Source organism: Rana temporaria, chromosome 5, assembly GCF_905171775.1.
Source record: "Rana temporaria chromosome 5, aRanTem1.1, whole genome shotgun sequence".
Taxonomy (NCBI): Eukaryota; Metazoa; Chordata; class Amphibia; order Anura; family Ranidae; genus Rana; species Rana temporaria.
This window is the reverse complement of record NC_053493.1, coordinates 382084947-382101280: the sequence shown is the minus strand read 5'-3', so window position 1 is coordinate 382101280 and position 16334 is coordinate 382084947. Positions and strand designations below refer to the sequence as shown.

Below are 16334 nucleotides of genomic sequence, written 5' to 3'. Positions count from 1 at the left end.
GTTGAACTGGATGGACTTGTGTCTTTTTTCAACCTGACTAACTATGTAACTATGGAAGAAGAAGAAGAAGAAGAAGAAGAAGAAGAAGAAGAAGAAGAAGAAGAAGAAGAAGAAGAAGAAGAAGAAGAAGAAGAAAAAGAAGAAGAAGAAGAGAAGAAGAAGAAGAAGAAGAAGAAGAAGAAGAAGAAGAAGAAGAAGAAGAAGAAGAAGAAGAAGAAGAAGAAGAAGAAGAAGAAGAAGAAGAAGAAGAAGAAGAAGAAGAAGAAGAAGAAGAAGAAGAAGAAGAAGAAGAAGAAGAAGAAGAAGAAGAAGAAGAAGAAGAAGAAGAAGAAGAAGAAGAAGAAGAAGAAGAAGAAGAAGAAGAAGAAGAAGAAGAAGAAGAAGAAGAAGAAGAAGAAGAAGGAGGAGAACAAAAAGAAGGAGAAGAAGAAAGAGAAGAAGGAGAATATGAAAAAGGAGAATAAGAAGAAGGAGAAGAATGAGAAGAAAAAGAAGGAGAATAAGAAGAAGGAGAGGAAGAAGGAGTGGAGATGATAGGGCAGGAAGCTGGCTGTGATGATGACAATGTGTAGAGGAAGGGATGAAGATCTGATCTCTGATTGGATACAATGTAACAAGTGTGTAGAGATAGGATTGTTCTTCTGCACAGATCGGATACAATGTAAGAAGTGTGTAGAGGATGATCGGATACAATGTAGGACGTGTGTAGAAGATCAGATACAATACGAGAAGTGTGTAGAAGAGGATCGGATACAATGTGTGAAGTGTGTGCGGGGTGGATGATCGGATACAATGTAGGACGTGTGTAGAAGACCGGATACAATGTGTGATGTGTGCGGGGTAGATGATCAGATACAATACGAGAAGTGTGTAGAAGAGGATCGGATACAATGTGTGAAGTGTGCGGGGTAGATGATCAGATACAATGTGTGAAGTGTGTAGAAGAAGATCGGATACAAGGTGAAATGTGTGCGGGGTGGATGATCGGATACAAAGTTTGTGTCTGAGTGGCACAGGTTGCATGTAGTAGACAGTGTATGGTGGGGGGTGTCTGTGAGCAGCGTGCTCTCCCCTCCTCCTCCTCCTCCTCCTCCTCCTCCTGTGTCTGTAGAAGGGTTGTGCTCCTTTAAGCCGTGCAGAGGGGGCGGCGCCTGTCCCTGGTTAAGGCTCCTTTGATATTAATAGTGTTTGGTGTGTTGGATCTGACGTAATGCTCGCAGACTGAGGTCCTGACAAGCGATAACATTTGCTGATAAAGAGCTGATCCGTCTGGGATCTGGTGTGTCCGGGATCCAGGGATCTCCTATTAGATCTCCCCCCCAGATCTCTCCCCCCCCCTTCTCCTCCTCTCCTCCTCCCAGAGCCCCCCACTCCTTGTTCCTGTCTCTGCACTCAGACACACACAGTGGGGGGAACAGGAAACCCCCCCCCCCCCCAATAATCACACATCAACTCTGCAACCTACAAGGAAGCGGTACATGGATCACCCCGGAGCCCCTCCATCCTCCACACTGATCAGCAGCAGGGTGCTACACATCAATCAACAGGTAAGGGGGGGGGGGGGGGGATTCTCTCTCTGGGTCCCACTCTGTGATTGCATGTCTGCTGTGTGTCTGGACTAGTGGCCCTTCATCTGCAGGGACTGTCCTGGAAGGGGCCCCTGATCTGTGCACACTGTCCCGGCTACTGCAGATTTATTATCCACTTATTTGCCCCTGGAAGTGATGTTGATCTGCAGGGACTATAGCAGAGTTTTTAAAGATTGCTGTCCCTGTAAGTGTCCCCTGATCTGCAGGGACTGTCCCTTAGTACATCCATGGACCCTCATGTCACTGGAAGGGGCCCCTGATCTGCAGGGACTGTCCCTTAGTACATCCATGGACCCTCATGTCACTGGAAGGGGCCCCTGATTTGCAGGAACTGTCCCTTAGTACATCCATGGACCCTCATGTCACTGGAAGGGGCCCCTGATCTGCAGGGACTGTCCCTTAGTACATCCATGGACCCTCATGTCACTGGAAGGGGCCCCTGATCCGCAGGGACTGTCCCTTAGTACATCCATGGACCCTCATGTCACTGGAAGGGGCCCCTGATCTGCAGGGACTGTCCCTTAGTACATCCATGGACCCTGATGTCACTGGAAGGGGCCCCTGATCTGCAGGGACTGTCCCTTAGTACATCCATGGACCCTCATGTCACTGTAGGGGGCCCCTGATCTGCAGGGACTGTCCCTTAGTACATGCATGGTCCCTCATGTCACTGGAAGTGTCCCCTGATCTGTAGAGACTGTCCCTCTATACATGCATGGTCCCTCATGTCACTGGAAGGGGCCCCCTGATCTGCAGAGACCATCCCGGCTACTGCAGATTTATTATTGACTTCATTGTCCCTGGTTCGGTAGGAACGGTCCTATTTTTTTTTTTTTTTTAAGATTGCTGTCTCAAAAAGTGCCCCCTGATCTGCAGGAACTGTCCCACAACATGTCCATGTCACTGGAAGGGACCCCCTGATCTGTAGAGACCACCCTGGCTACTGCAGATTTATTATTGACTTTCTTGCCCCTGGAAGTGATCTTGATCTGCAGGGACTGTACCGGAGTTTTTGAACATTGCTGTCCCTAAAAATGTCCCCTGATCTCAGTACATCCATGGACCCTCATGTCACTGTAAGGGCCCCCTGATCTCTAGAGTCTGGCCTGGCTACTGCAGATTTATTATTGACTTTGTTGTCCCTGGTTCAGTAGAAACGGTCCTTTTTTTTTTTTTTTTTTTTAAGATTGCTGTCTTAAAAAGTGCCCCCTGATCTGCAGGGACTTTATTATTGACTTTATTGCCCCTGGAAGTGATCTTTGATCTCCAGTGACTGTCCCAGATTTTGTCCCTGGTCCTTGTTGTCACTGGAAGTGGCCCCTGAATTGTAGAGAGTGGCCCGACTACTGCAGACTTATTATTGACTTTATTGCGCCTGGAAGTGATCTTTGATCTCCAGAGACTGTCCCAGATTTTGTCCCTGGTCCTTGTTGTCACTGGAAGTGGCCCCTGAATTGTAGAGAGTGGCCCGGCTACTGCAGACTTATTATTGACTTTATTGCCCCTGGAAGTGATCTTGATCTGCAGGGTCTGCAGGCACCTTCCTTTAGTACATCCATGGACCCTCAGGTCTGGCTACTGCAGATTTATTATTGACTTTATTGTCCCTGGTTTGGTAGGAACGGTCCTATGTTTTTTTTTTTTAGGATTGCTGTCTCAAAAAGTGCCCCCTGATCTGCAGGCACTGTCCCACAACATGTCCATGGTCCCTTGTGTCACTGGAAGGGGCCCCCTTCACTTTATTGCCCCTGGAAGTGATCTTTGATGTCCAGAGACTGTCCCAGATTTTTTGAAGATTGCTGTCCCTAAAAATGTCCCCTGATCTGCAGGGACTGTCCCTCAGTACATCCATGGGCCCTCATGTCAATGGAAGGTGCCCCTGATCTCTAGAGTCTGGCCTGGCTACTTCAGATTTATTATTGACTTTGTTGTCCCTGGTTCGATAGGAAGGGTCCTATTTTTTTTTTTTTTTTTTTACGATTGCTGTCTCCAAAAGTGCCCCCTGATCTGCAGGGACTGTCCCACAACATGTCCATGGTCCCTCATGTCACTGGAAGCGGCCCCCAATCTCTATAGAGTGGCCCGGCTACTGCAGAATGATTATTGACTTTATTGCCCCTGGAAGCGATATTTGATCTCCAGAGACTGTCCCTGGTCCTTGTTGTCACTGGAAGTTGTCCCTGAATTGTAGAGAGTGGCCCGGCTACTGCAGATTTTGTCCCTTGATTGGAAGCATCCCCTGATCTGCAGGGACTGTCTCTCAGTAAGTCCATGTTCCCTCATGTCACTGGAAGGGGCCCCTGATCTCTAGAGACTGGCCCGGCTACTGCTATTATTGACTTTATGGGGACAGTCCTAGTTTCTTTGAAGATTGCTGTCCCAAAAAGTGTCCCCTGATCTGCATGGACTGTCCTACAAGATTTCCATGGTCCTCATTGTCACTTGAAGTGGCCCCAGGTCTCTAGAGGCTGACCTGGCTATTTCAGAATTATTATTTACTTTATTATATCTGGTCTGTAGGAACAGTCTTAGCTTTTTTAAAGATTGCTGTTCCCTGATCTACAGGGACCAGGGACTGTCCCTTAATACATCCATGGACTCTCATGTCACTGGAAGTGGTCCCTGATGTCTAGAGACTGCCCTGGCTACTGCAGATTAATTTTTTTATTTGTTCTGAATGATCAGTAGGGACAGTCCCTAAGTGTGCCTAAAAGTGTCCCTTGATCTGAAGGGACTGTCTCGGGTTTTGTCCCTGGACCATATTTTCACAAGAAGTGGTCCCGGATCTGTAGAGACTGTCCCGGCTACTGCAGAGTTGTTATCAACTTTTGTTGCCCCAGGAAGCGATCTTGATCTGCAGGGACTGTCCCTCAGTACATCCATGGACCCTCGTGCCCTGATCTCTAGAGAGATTGTCCCAGATTCTGTCCCTGCACCTTGTTGTCACTGGAAGTGGTCCCTGATCTGTAGAGACTGGCCTGTCTACTACAGATTCATTATTTACTTTATTGTCCCTGATCTGTGGGGACTGTGGGGACTGTACAGTCAGGCCTGACTTCAGCATTTTTCATCCCTGGACTATATTGTCCAAGGACTATATTGTCTTGATATGTAGATACTGTCCCAACTCTTTTGGAGACTGCTGTCCCTAAAAGTGTTCCTTGATCTGCAGGAACTATCCCAGATTTGTGTAGCTGTGGTCCCTGAAAGTGAAAAGGACTGTCCCAGGTGCTTCAGATTTCATCCTTGGACTTTACTGTCCATGGAAGCAATCTTGACATTTAGAGAAAGTCCCAGATTGTTTCTGAAAATTGCTGTCCCTAAAAGTGTCCCTTGATCTGCAGGGACTGGAAGTGACCTTTGATCTGTAGATACTGGCCTGGCTTCTGCAGATTTATTATTTACTTCATTGTCCCTGGAAGTGATGTTGACCTGAAGGAACAGTCCCAGCTTTTTTTTGAAGAGGAAAGTGGCTCTTGGTCTGCAGGGATTTGTCCCTGGAACTTATTGACCCTAAACGTGATCCTGCTTTGCAGGGGCTGTCCTGGCGTCGTCAGATTTATTATTTACTTCATTGTCCCTAGAAGTGATCACAATCTGGAGGTACAGTCCCAACTTTTTTGAAGACTGTTGTCCCTGAAAGTGGCTCTTGATCTGCAGGAACTGTCCCAAATTTTGTCCCCGAACCTTGGAAGTGACCCTGATCTGCAGATTTCACACCTAAACTTTATTGTCCTTAAAAGTGATCTTTATCTTCAGAAACAGTCCCAGGTTTTGTCTATGGACCTTTTTTTCCCTAAAAGTGGTTATGATTTGCAAGGACTGTGCCGGATTCTGTGGATTTAGTTACTTTATTGTCCCTAGAAGTGATCTTGATCCTTAGCAACAGTCCCAAGTTTTGTCCATTGACCTGGTTGTCCCTAAAAGTGGCCCTACCATGCAGGGACAGTCCCAGCTTCTGTGAATCGATTTACTTTATTGTACCTAGAAGTGATCTCGATCTATAGCAACAGTCCCAAGATTTTGTCTCTGGACCTCCCTAAAAGTTGCCCTGCTTCTGTGAATTTATTTACTTTATTGTCCCTGGAAGTTATCTTGATCTTTAACAACAGTCCCAAGTTTTGTCCATAGACCTGGTTGTCCCTAAAAGTGGCCATGCCATGCAGGGACAGTCCCGGCTTCTGTGAATCTATTTACTTAATTGTCCCAAGAAGTTATCTCGATCAATAGCAACAGTCCCAAGATTTTGTCTCTGGACCTCCCTAAAAGTTGCCCTGCTTCTGTGAATTTATTTACTTTATTGTCCCTGGAAGTGATCTTGATCTTTAGCAACAGTCCCAAGTTTTGTCCATAGACCTGGTTGTCCCTAAAGGTGGCCCTGTCATGCAGGGACAGTCCCGGCTTCTGTGAATCTATTTACCTAATTATCCCAAGAAGTTATCTCGATCTATAGCAACAGTCCCAGGATTTTGTCCCTGGACCTCCCTAAAAGTTGCCCTGCTTCTGTGAATTTATTTACTTTATTGTCCCTGGAAGTGATCTTAAACTTTAGCAACAGTCCCAAGTTTTGTCCATTGGCCTGGTTGTCCCCAAAAGTGGCCCTGATTTGCAGGGACAGTCCCGGCTTCTGTGAATCTATTTACTTTATTGTCCCTAGAAGTGATCTCGATCTATAGCAACAGTCCCAAGATTTTGTCCCTGGACCTCCCTAAAAGTTGCCCTGCTTCTGTGAATTTATTTACTTTATTGTCCCTGGAAGTGATCTTGATCTTTAGCAACAGTCCCAAGTTTTGTCCATAGACCATAGACTGCAGGGACAGTCCCGGTTTCTGTGAATCTATTTACTTTAGTGTCCCTAGAAGTGATCTCGATCTATAGCAACAGTCCCAAGATTTTGTCTCTGGACCTCCCTAAAAGTTGCCCTGCTTCTGTGAATTTATTTACTTTATTGTCCCTGGAAGTGAGCTTGATCTGTGGCGACTTTTTTTTGAAGACTGATGACCCTGGAAGTGACTCTGATCTTCAGGGACTATCCCAGCATCTGTAGATTTCATCTCTAGATATTATTATCCCTGGAAGTGTTCTCGATTTCCAGGGACATTCTTGGCTTTTTGAAAATCGCTGTCCCTAGAAGTGATTGTGATCTGCAGGGATAGTCCCAGTTGTTGCAGATTATTGTCCCTGGACCTGTTTCTTTCTTTATTTTGTTGGACATTGTTGCATTCAGTTGTTACAATCTGTTTAAATAACATAAAATAAAAAACAAAAAAATAAAACAAAAAGTAAAACAAACTGTTTTTTAACAACAAATTAAATGTATTGTTGTGCAGTTATATTGTTTACGTTAAAAATAATAACAATAATAATAATAATAATAATAATAATAATAATAAAGAAATAAAAGAAGCTTTAATATAATAAAGGAAAAAAAATCTGAATAATAAATCTGACGCAATGATATTCTCCGGGACGGCGTTGTAATTAATTAGCCTTCAGCAGCATAGTGCCCCTGGAAACTCTTTTTCATATGGTCTTGACTGTGATAAACGTGGGGGATCTGAACCCAAACAAGTGCCTTTTTTTTTTTCTCTCAATGCACCAAGGGAGAGAGGAGGGTGAAACATCCCCTCTCACGTTTCACGTGCATGGGAGAATTTTTTTTTTTTTTCATGGTGGGTCAAAAAGCACGAGACTTGGAAATTGGCTACTTCAGTCTCCGGTAGCCCTGGCTCTTTCTCCTGTTGTCCTGGTCCAATCTGGTTGAAGCCCTGTCTGCACCACGAGGGTCAAGTTCACACACAGGAAGAGATAATAGGAAAGGAAACTTTATTGTTTTCGCCTTTTTTTTTTTTTTTTGTTGTTTGTTGTTGCTTGGTTAGAGTAACTTCCAGGTCAAATTTTTTTTACTCCTTAAAGGAGCACCTCACTGCTTTACCATGAGAAGATTCGTAGGGTGGATGTGATTTTTTTTTTTTTACATTTTTACTTTTTTTTGTAATTTTTACATAACAAATTGATGAACTTGTTGTCGGAAAGGTTTTGTTGTTATACGTTTGTGGTGATCATGGGATTTAAGGTGACCAAAGGACAACGATCATGAGTAGTAAGTTTGACAAACTTTTTATTTACTGATGCTGGGGGAGGGGGCTTGCTATGTTGTTTTTTATATATATTATTGCATTTTTTTCTCCCAATTAATCAATTATATTAAAGTTAAAGTTAATATTAAAGTTCAAAATTCTTGCGACTTTGTTAGGTGTTTTTTATTTTAATGATTGGCTAGGCTATGATGTTTGTGATCGAAGGTGCTTGTAACTTTAGTATTTTTTAAATGATTGGCCTGGTAATGAAGTTTAGGATCATAGGTGCTTGTGACTTTGTTTTTTGTTTTACTTTTTGTGCTTTTGTATTTTTGAAATGATTGGCCAGGCAATGACGTTTAGGATCATAAGTGCTTGTGACTTTGTTTTTTGTTTTGTTTTTTATTTATTTTTTGTGTTTTTTTATTTTTTAAATGATTGGCCAGGCTATGAAGTTGGGGATCATAGGTGCTTGTGACTTTGTTTTTTGTTTTACTTGTTGTGCTTTTGTATTTTTTAAATGATTGGCCAGGCAATGACGTTTAGGATCATAAGTGCTTGTGACTTTGTTTTTTGTTTTGTTTTTTATTCATTTTTTGTGTTTTTTTATTTTTTAAATGATTGGCCAGGCTATGAAGTTTGGGATCATAGGTGCTTGTGTGTTTGTTTTGTTTTTTTGTGCTTTTATATTTTTTAAATGATTGGCCAGGCAATGAAGTAAAGGATCATAAGTGCTTGTGACTTAGTTTATTTATTTATTTTGTGCTTTTTTATTTTTTACATGATTAGTCAAGTTATGAAGTTTGGGATCATAAGTACTTGTGACTTTTTTTTTTAGGTGTTTTTATTTTTTATTATTATTTTATATGTATGACCAGGCTATGACTGTTGGGATCACAAGTGCTTGTGACTTTGTTTTTTGTTTTGTGTTTGTTTGTTTTTTGTGTACTTTTAAATGATTGTCCAGACTATGAAATTTGGGCTCATAAGTGCTTGTGACTTGTTATTTATTTATTTTTACTTTATTTTTTTATTTAAATGAACGGCTAAGCTAAGACGTTTGGGATCATAAGTGCCTGTGACTTTATTTAAATTTTTTGGGTTTTTTTTTTTTTTTTTCAAATGGTTGTCCAGGCTATGAAGTTTGGGATCTGATTTTGACTTGGGATCTGACTTTGACTTTGTTTTTTGTTTTTGTGTGATTTTTTTTTATCTTTTTAAATGATTGGCCAGACTATAAAGTTGGGATCAGAAGTACTCGTGACTTTGTTTTCTTTTTTTTTTTGTTTATTTGTTTGTTTCCTTTTTTTTGTGGTGCTTTTTTTATCATTTTAAATGATTGGCCAGGCTATTAAGTTTGGGACCATAAGTGCTCGTGACTTTATTTAATTTTTTTGGGTGCTTTTTTTATTTTTTAAATGATTGGCCAGGCTATGAAGTTTGGGACCATAAGTGCTTGTGACTTCTGTTATTTTTTTTTTTTTTTCATTTTTTTTAAATGAATGGCTAGGCACTGAAGTTTGAGAACATAAGTTATTTTTATTTTTTGTGGGTGTTTTTTTTTTTTTTAAATGAATGGCCAGGCTATGAAGTATAAATACTTGTGACTTTTTTTTTTTGTAGGTGCTTTTTATTTTTTGAATGAAAGGCCAGGCTACAACATTCATTTATGTATTTGAGGTTATATGTTATGTTTTTCAGTTTTATTTTTTGTTTGATCTGGGTGGATTTTTTTCTTTCTTGCTCCCATGCAGCCTGGAAGAATTTGCCTTTCTGCACACGATTTGAAATGAGTCATTACTCTCTATTCTTAATCCCTTTTATTCTTTTTATGCTGATAATGGAGGAGACATTGAAAAGGGTTCTGAATTAGCAGATCGCCAGAATGAATGCTCTGTACCTCTGGGTACGTGTGCTTTATCTTTTTTTTTTTTTATATCTGTGATGTAACATAATCGAGTGTGTTGGTAAAGTAAATATTATATTCAAATGAGTGATTAGGCCTTGGTGTAGTTTGTGTTCCTGTGTGAGATTGTTAGGAGTAAATACACAGCTCCTTTTTTTATGCTGAGTGTTTGAACAGTTGCAAAGTGTTGAAAAGTTAGTGGCTTGTTACTCCTTAGTAAAGATGAAGCTGTGCTGCAAAGAGAGAAAAAAAAAAAATACTTGATGCTAATCAGGACCCAAAACGTCTAATCGCAGCCTGGAAATGTATTTTTAAATCTTATGTAAATATACTGCGCAGTAAGGAGTTGAGGTCAGAGAGATGCAAGGGAGCATTCCATTGGGGACCTGTATGGAAACTATAAATATAAGTAAATCACAGTGGCGGTCTTTATTTCATCAGGCGCAGATATATTCAAACAAAAATAGAAGGAAACTCTTAATCACTCTCAGTCTTTCTCCCATTAACACTATTTTTTATTTGAGAAAACTTGTGCAAAATAGAAAAAATTTAACAATAAAAATAAAATAAAAAAGTTAATATATAGATGAAGCACTGCCTAAACTGACAGCGCTATATAAGTACCTGTAATAAATGAATAAAAGTTTTAAAGGGTATAACATATATAAAAATAAAAAAAGAGTTAATATATAGATGAAGCTCTGCGTAGGTTGACAGCGCTATATAAGTACCTGTAATAAATAAATACAAGTTTTAAAGGTTATACAATCTATAACAATAAAAAAAAATATATATATATATATATATATATATATATATATATATATATATATATATATATATATATATATATGTATATATATATATATATATATATATATATATATATATATGTATATATATATATATATATATATATATATATATATATATATATATATTTTTTTATATATATATATATATATATATATATATATATATATATATATATATATATATATATGAAGCTCTGTGTAAACTGACAGCGCTATATAAGTACCTGTAATAAATAAATCCAAGTTTTAAAGGTTATACAATCTATAACAATAAAAAAAAATATATATATATATATATATATATATATATATATATATATATATATATATATATATATATATATATAGATGAAGCTCTGCGTAAACTGACAGCGTGCTATAAAAGTACCTGTAATAAATAAATACAAGTTTTGAAGGGTATAACATATATAAAAAAAGTTAATATATAGGTGAAGCGCTGCATAAATTGACAACGCTTTATAAGTACCTGTAATAAATAAATAAAAGTTTTAGAGGGTATAACATATATAACAATAAAAAAAATAAAGTTAATATATAGATGAGGCACTGGGTAAACTGAAAGCGCTATATAAGTACCTGTAGTAATTAAATACAACTTTTTAAGGTTATATAATATATAAGAATTAAAAAAAAATATATATATATAGATGAAGCGCTGCATAAACTGACAGCGCTATGTAAGTACCTGTAATAAATGAAAAGTTTTAAAGGCTATAACATATATAACAATTAAAAAATAATAATATATAGGTCAAGTCTTGCGTAAATTGACAGCATATATAAGTGCCTGTAATAAATAAAAAGTTTTAAAGGGTATAACACATATATATATATATATACACATATATATAATATATACATATATATATAAATAAAACAATAAAAAGTTGTGTGTGTTTGTATATATATATATGTATATATATATATATATATATATATATACATAAAATATGTGTGTGAAGCGCTGTGTAAATTGACAGCGCTATATAAGTACCTGTAAAAAATAAATAAATAAAAGTTTTAAAGGGTATAAAATATATAACCATTTAAAAAAAAAAAGTTAATATATAGGTAAAACGCTGCATAAATTGACACCGCTATATAGTGCATGAAAGAAATAAAACAATAAAAGCTATAAAGAGTATATAAAATATATATATATATATATATATATATATATATATATGTATGTGAAGCTCAGCGCATATTGAGAGTGCCGTATAAGTACCTGTAATAAATAAATACATTTTTTTAAAGGATATAACACATATTACAATTAAAAAAAGTTAATATATAGGTGAAGTGCTGCGTAAATTGACAGCACTATAATATTACCTGTAATAAATAGATAAATACAAGTTTTAAAGGGTATAATATATAGCAATGAAAAAAAAAAGTTAATATATAGGTGAAGCGCTACGTAAATTGACAGCACTATATAAGTACCTGTAATAAATAAATAAATTGATCAAAGTTTTAATGGGTTAAAGAGAAGAGGTGGCACTTAGATAAAAATGTTATGTGGGGGAAAAAAAAAATCGGAAAAAAATAAATAATAAAAAAAGTGAATTTTTTTATAAATTTTTTTATTTTTTATTTTGTAAAACATTTGGAAGAATAGACATTAGGAAGAACATTAGGAGTAATTACATTAGGAGTATCTACACTGGTGAGCAATGTGCATCGTACATGTATCATAAAGGTTAATAATTTGGGTCGTCATCTAAACCTCTGTAGCCACTGACAATGACACGACTGTCTGGAAATGATACCAGACTTTTTGATTTTGTTTAAAGTGGTTGACTTTTTTTTTTTACTTTCTGACGTGGCTAATATAAACACAGACTTCTGAGCTTATCTTAGTAACCCTTCTCCCCCCCCCCCTACTTTCATTCATTTGGCTTACCTTGGCCTTGAGGTCTGCAGATCCGAGGCCTAGACTGGCATCTGATATGTTAAAACTACAACCTGGAGGTCTGAGACATCAGTCAGGCCTGTGTTTTTTAACTTTGCATGAAAGAAGGAAAAAAATAAAAAATAAAAAAAATGTATAAATAATAATAAAAAATAATAATTGGGGCTACTAGGTTTAGTAAATTGGTGAACATGTGTTTATTCACGTGCGTGGAAAACACGGAACTACCCAAGTGCCATGCTGACTGCCCTTATATTAAAAGCAAACATGTACAGATTGGTAGTAAAAATACCGTTCCCGACACCGGGATGTATTTTGATTAAGATATTCTGCACAGACATAAAATAGTCCATTCATTCAATCAACTGACAACTTTCCAATAGCTGTTTGCCTTTGCCTAATTTACTTTCCACAGGACAACTATTGTGGTAGTCTGGATTCGTTTTTTGGCAGCTGTGGACAACTGTAAACCCAGACGTTTCTGTCCCAAATATTACACCTAACAAGTCAAATTGGAGTTTATAACACTAGACAGATACTTTAACATAGAGCACATTACATTTTCCATATGCCGCTCCGCAGGGCTCCTGTCTCATAGTCCGCGTGTTTCTGTTCAGTCCTCTTTTTTTTTTGTCTCCTTCAGGCAGGAACAGGTTAAACATTTTCATATTTATGCTTCTATTTCGAATCGTAGAATCTTTAAACGTGTGACTCTTGGCTCTAAGACACGTTTCAAAGGTAGAATCCGCACACAAGTTTTCTCCTAGACTGTCTTGACCACAGAAGGGGAAAAAAAAAGTTGTTTAAACAAGCACTTGCATTGTCTGTTTACTCCAGAGTAGTAACATAGGTATCCTAAAAAAAAAAAAAAAAAATACTCGTAGTGAACGTAAGTGTGACATTCACGACCCAGTAAATACTGTAAGTGCTTTAGTGATTTTTCTTATGAAATTTGGATTACCCAGGAATGTGTTGCATAAAATGTTGCGACCGTACCAAATATCAGTATTGGCTGGTCTCAATACTGGTGAAAATATGAAAAGTGCTTCCAGTTTGTCTGATACTTATGAATTCATAGCCTTCACTCCTAAAATATACATTAATATTAGTGACCCATGGTGGAAGTTTTTTTTTTCTAGTTCATGGACTTTAAAAAGTGCAAAGTTTTTCCAAAACATTTACTGTATTTATTGGCGTATAACACTCACTTTTTTACCCTGAAAATAGAGGGTAAACTGTGCCTGCGTGTTATACGCAGGGGGTTGTGGTAATTTTTTTCCCTGAAACTTCCCTCTTAAAGTTAGGGTGCGTGTTATACACCGATAAATACGGTAATTCATGTTTTTGCTAGAAAAATAGCGGATCAAAGATTTTTTTTTCTAGTTCATGGACCCTAAAAAGTTTTTTTTTTTTTGATAATTGCTTTGGAATGTTGGCTTTTTTTGTTATGAACGGTGATAGTGTGTGTTCTGGGGTTAAAAAATAAAATAAAACATAATAACATTAATATATTTCATCATTTCTTATTAATGGGGGAAAAAATAATAATGGGAGTACATTATTACCTTTGCCGGTTTATATCAGCCCTCAAGTGTTACTGTATTAACAAGCTATTCTAGATCAGGCTTTACTAGCACTAGTAGAACAGCTGTCAAGGGGTATGTCTACTTTTTAAAATATGTCAAAAGGTTTTTAAAAAAAAAAAATACAGCAGAGATACATTTATAGTCAAATATAATGCCTCAAAAACTATATTATCAAGCTACTCTACTAGAGATCAGACGTTTCCAGTACAAGTGGAACAGCTGTTGAGGGGTATGTCTACTTTTTTAACTATATACTACAATTTTTTTTATAAAAAAAAATACTTTAATATCTTTCATCATTTCTTAATAATAGAAAATTAAATAACGAGTGTACATAATTACCTTTTGACGTTAGGTTTATATCAGCCCTCAATTCTAAGTGTCACTGTATTATCAAGCTATAGTAGATAAGTCTTTTGCCGTACTAGTGTAACAGCTGTCAAGAGGTATATATATATATATATATATTAATATATTTTATATATTTTATTGTAATAGTTTTAATATTAGCCTTTAGTGCCCATGGTTAGAGTGGTTTTGCACATTAGTTCCCCCTTATACATATCTGTCAAGAGGTATGTCGACTTTTTAAACTACATCTAAAAGTTTTTGTGCATTCTAAAAAAAAAAAAAAAAAAAAATTCTAGCATAAATACATTTACATAAATACATAGTCAAAATAATATGCCTCAAAAATGATATCATCAAGCTATTCTAGATCAGTCTTTTGTAGTACTAGTGTAACAGCTGTTAGAGGGGTATGTCTACTTTTTAAAGGACTATTTATTTTATATATATATATAAAAAAAAAAAAATTAAAAAAAAAATAACATTAATATGTTTCATCATTTTGTATTAATAGAGAAAAAAAAAAAACCATGGGTGTACATAATTACCTTTGACGTTAGGTTTATATCAGCACGCAAGTTCTAAGTGTCACTGTATTATCAAGTTATTCAGGATCAGGCTTTTCCAGTACTAGTGGAACAGCTGTCAAGAGGTATGTCTACTTTCCAAACTACGTCTAAAAGTTTTTTGTGCATTCTTTAAAAAAAATTCTAGCAAAGATACTCTTATAGTCAAATATTATGTCTCAAAAACTATATTATAAGTTATTCTAGGTCATGCTTTCCCAGGCTGCAGCACAGGTCTCCTAGTAGAACAGCTGTCAAGGGGTACGTCTGCCCCCATAAGCTCTGTTTGAAAGTTTTTTTTTAATCATTCTTTAAAAAAAAGGATTATATTTGAGATGCATTTATAGTCAAAATAACATGCCTCAAAAACAATATTATAAAACTATTCTAGATCAGGTATTTCCAGGTCGTGACACAAATCTTCCTAGTAGCTGTCAGGCTACCAAAAAAGAAGGGACCCCCAATGGGACTTTAAGGGCTCTATCTACTGCATTGGGGGTCCCTTCTTCTTTTTTGGTAAACAAGTTCTTCTACTAGAACATCTATCAAGGTGTAGGTCTACCTTATAAACTTCATCTAGTTTCTTGTTAATTCTTTAAAGACCAATAGATTTTATTAGAGATACATTTATAGTCCAAATAATGTTTAAAAAATGGTGGCTACTATAAGTTTACATTGCGTGGGGCAGCAGCTGTGATTTAAATGGCACACTCTCAGGGGTATTTGGGAATCAATCGTTTAGGGGAACAAATATTTATACAGTTTGGGAATGCTGCTGAAGATATAAATATTTGCAGTCATGTATACTTATCCTGCCCATTTAATAATTTGTACCCCTTGCTAAATGTACCTGTTGTTGTGTCATCTCCCCCCTTGGTGTTACTACTGACGGGCATCTACTGTATTTGCCACCTGTGGGACTGTTTATAAAGCTGTGAATGAACTTAGTGGCGGTGCTGGGAGTTCGGGATTTTGTTACTTGGAGTGCATCACTTGGAGGAAAGTTATTTTTATATCTACTGCAAGTAATGGATGAGTTCCTCAAAGTGTATTGTCCTGCGTGTAGTTTTGTATGTTTAGGTTCCGCTAGGTGTAATATATTATGATGTGTTTTCACTATTACGGCAGGGCTTTGAGTGAATTTAGTAATGGCTCCTGCAAGACAGGCTTATTCAACCTGGCAGTGCGAAGGGTTGTAATCTGATGCAACCAGTAAGGTGTAAGTTCAAATCCAAACGGTGTCAATCCAAAAAGTGTCAATCAGTGTACACTCAGTAAGGTTGTAAAGTGTCGTACAGTTCTGATTGGTTCTTGTGGGTTACTGAACTTTTCTTATTACTCTTTGCCTTCTTCAATAAGCCTCACGAAGGTAAGGACACATGGGTTGGTCTACTAAAGCTGGAGAGTGCAAAATCTGGTGCAGCTCTGCATAGAAGCCAATCAGCTTCCAGGATTCCTTTGTGAAAGCTTAATTGAACAAGCTGAAGTTAGAAGCTGATTGGCTACTA

General features: G+C 37.2%; 1 protein-coding gene across 6 annotated transcripts in view; it reads left to right on the top strand.

The window, feature by feature from the left end:
* Positions 1-1133: 1133 nt before the first annotated feature.
* TRPS1 (transcriptional repressor GATA binding 1) overlaps positions 1134-16334 on the top strand; it is a 369634-nt gene continuing 354433 nt past the window's right edge. For 2 of the 6 annotated variants that reach the window (XM_040354872.1, XM_040354869.1), the window contains exon 1: positions 1134-1547. Coding sequence is in view for 2 of the 6 variants with exons in the window: in XM_040354868.1 (XP_040210802.1) it covers positions 7686-7692 (7 nt within the window). In the remaining 4 variants the exon portion in view is untranslated. Of the gene's footprint in view, positions 1548-7009; positions 7955-8137; positions 9576-16334 lie in introns of those variants that run through there. The other 4 variants (XM_040354868.1, XM_040354870.1, XM_040354871.1 and 1 more) reach the window with 3 other exon arrangements.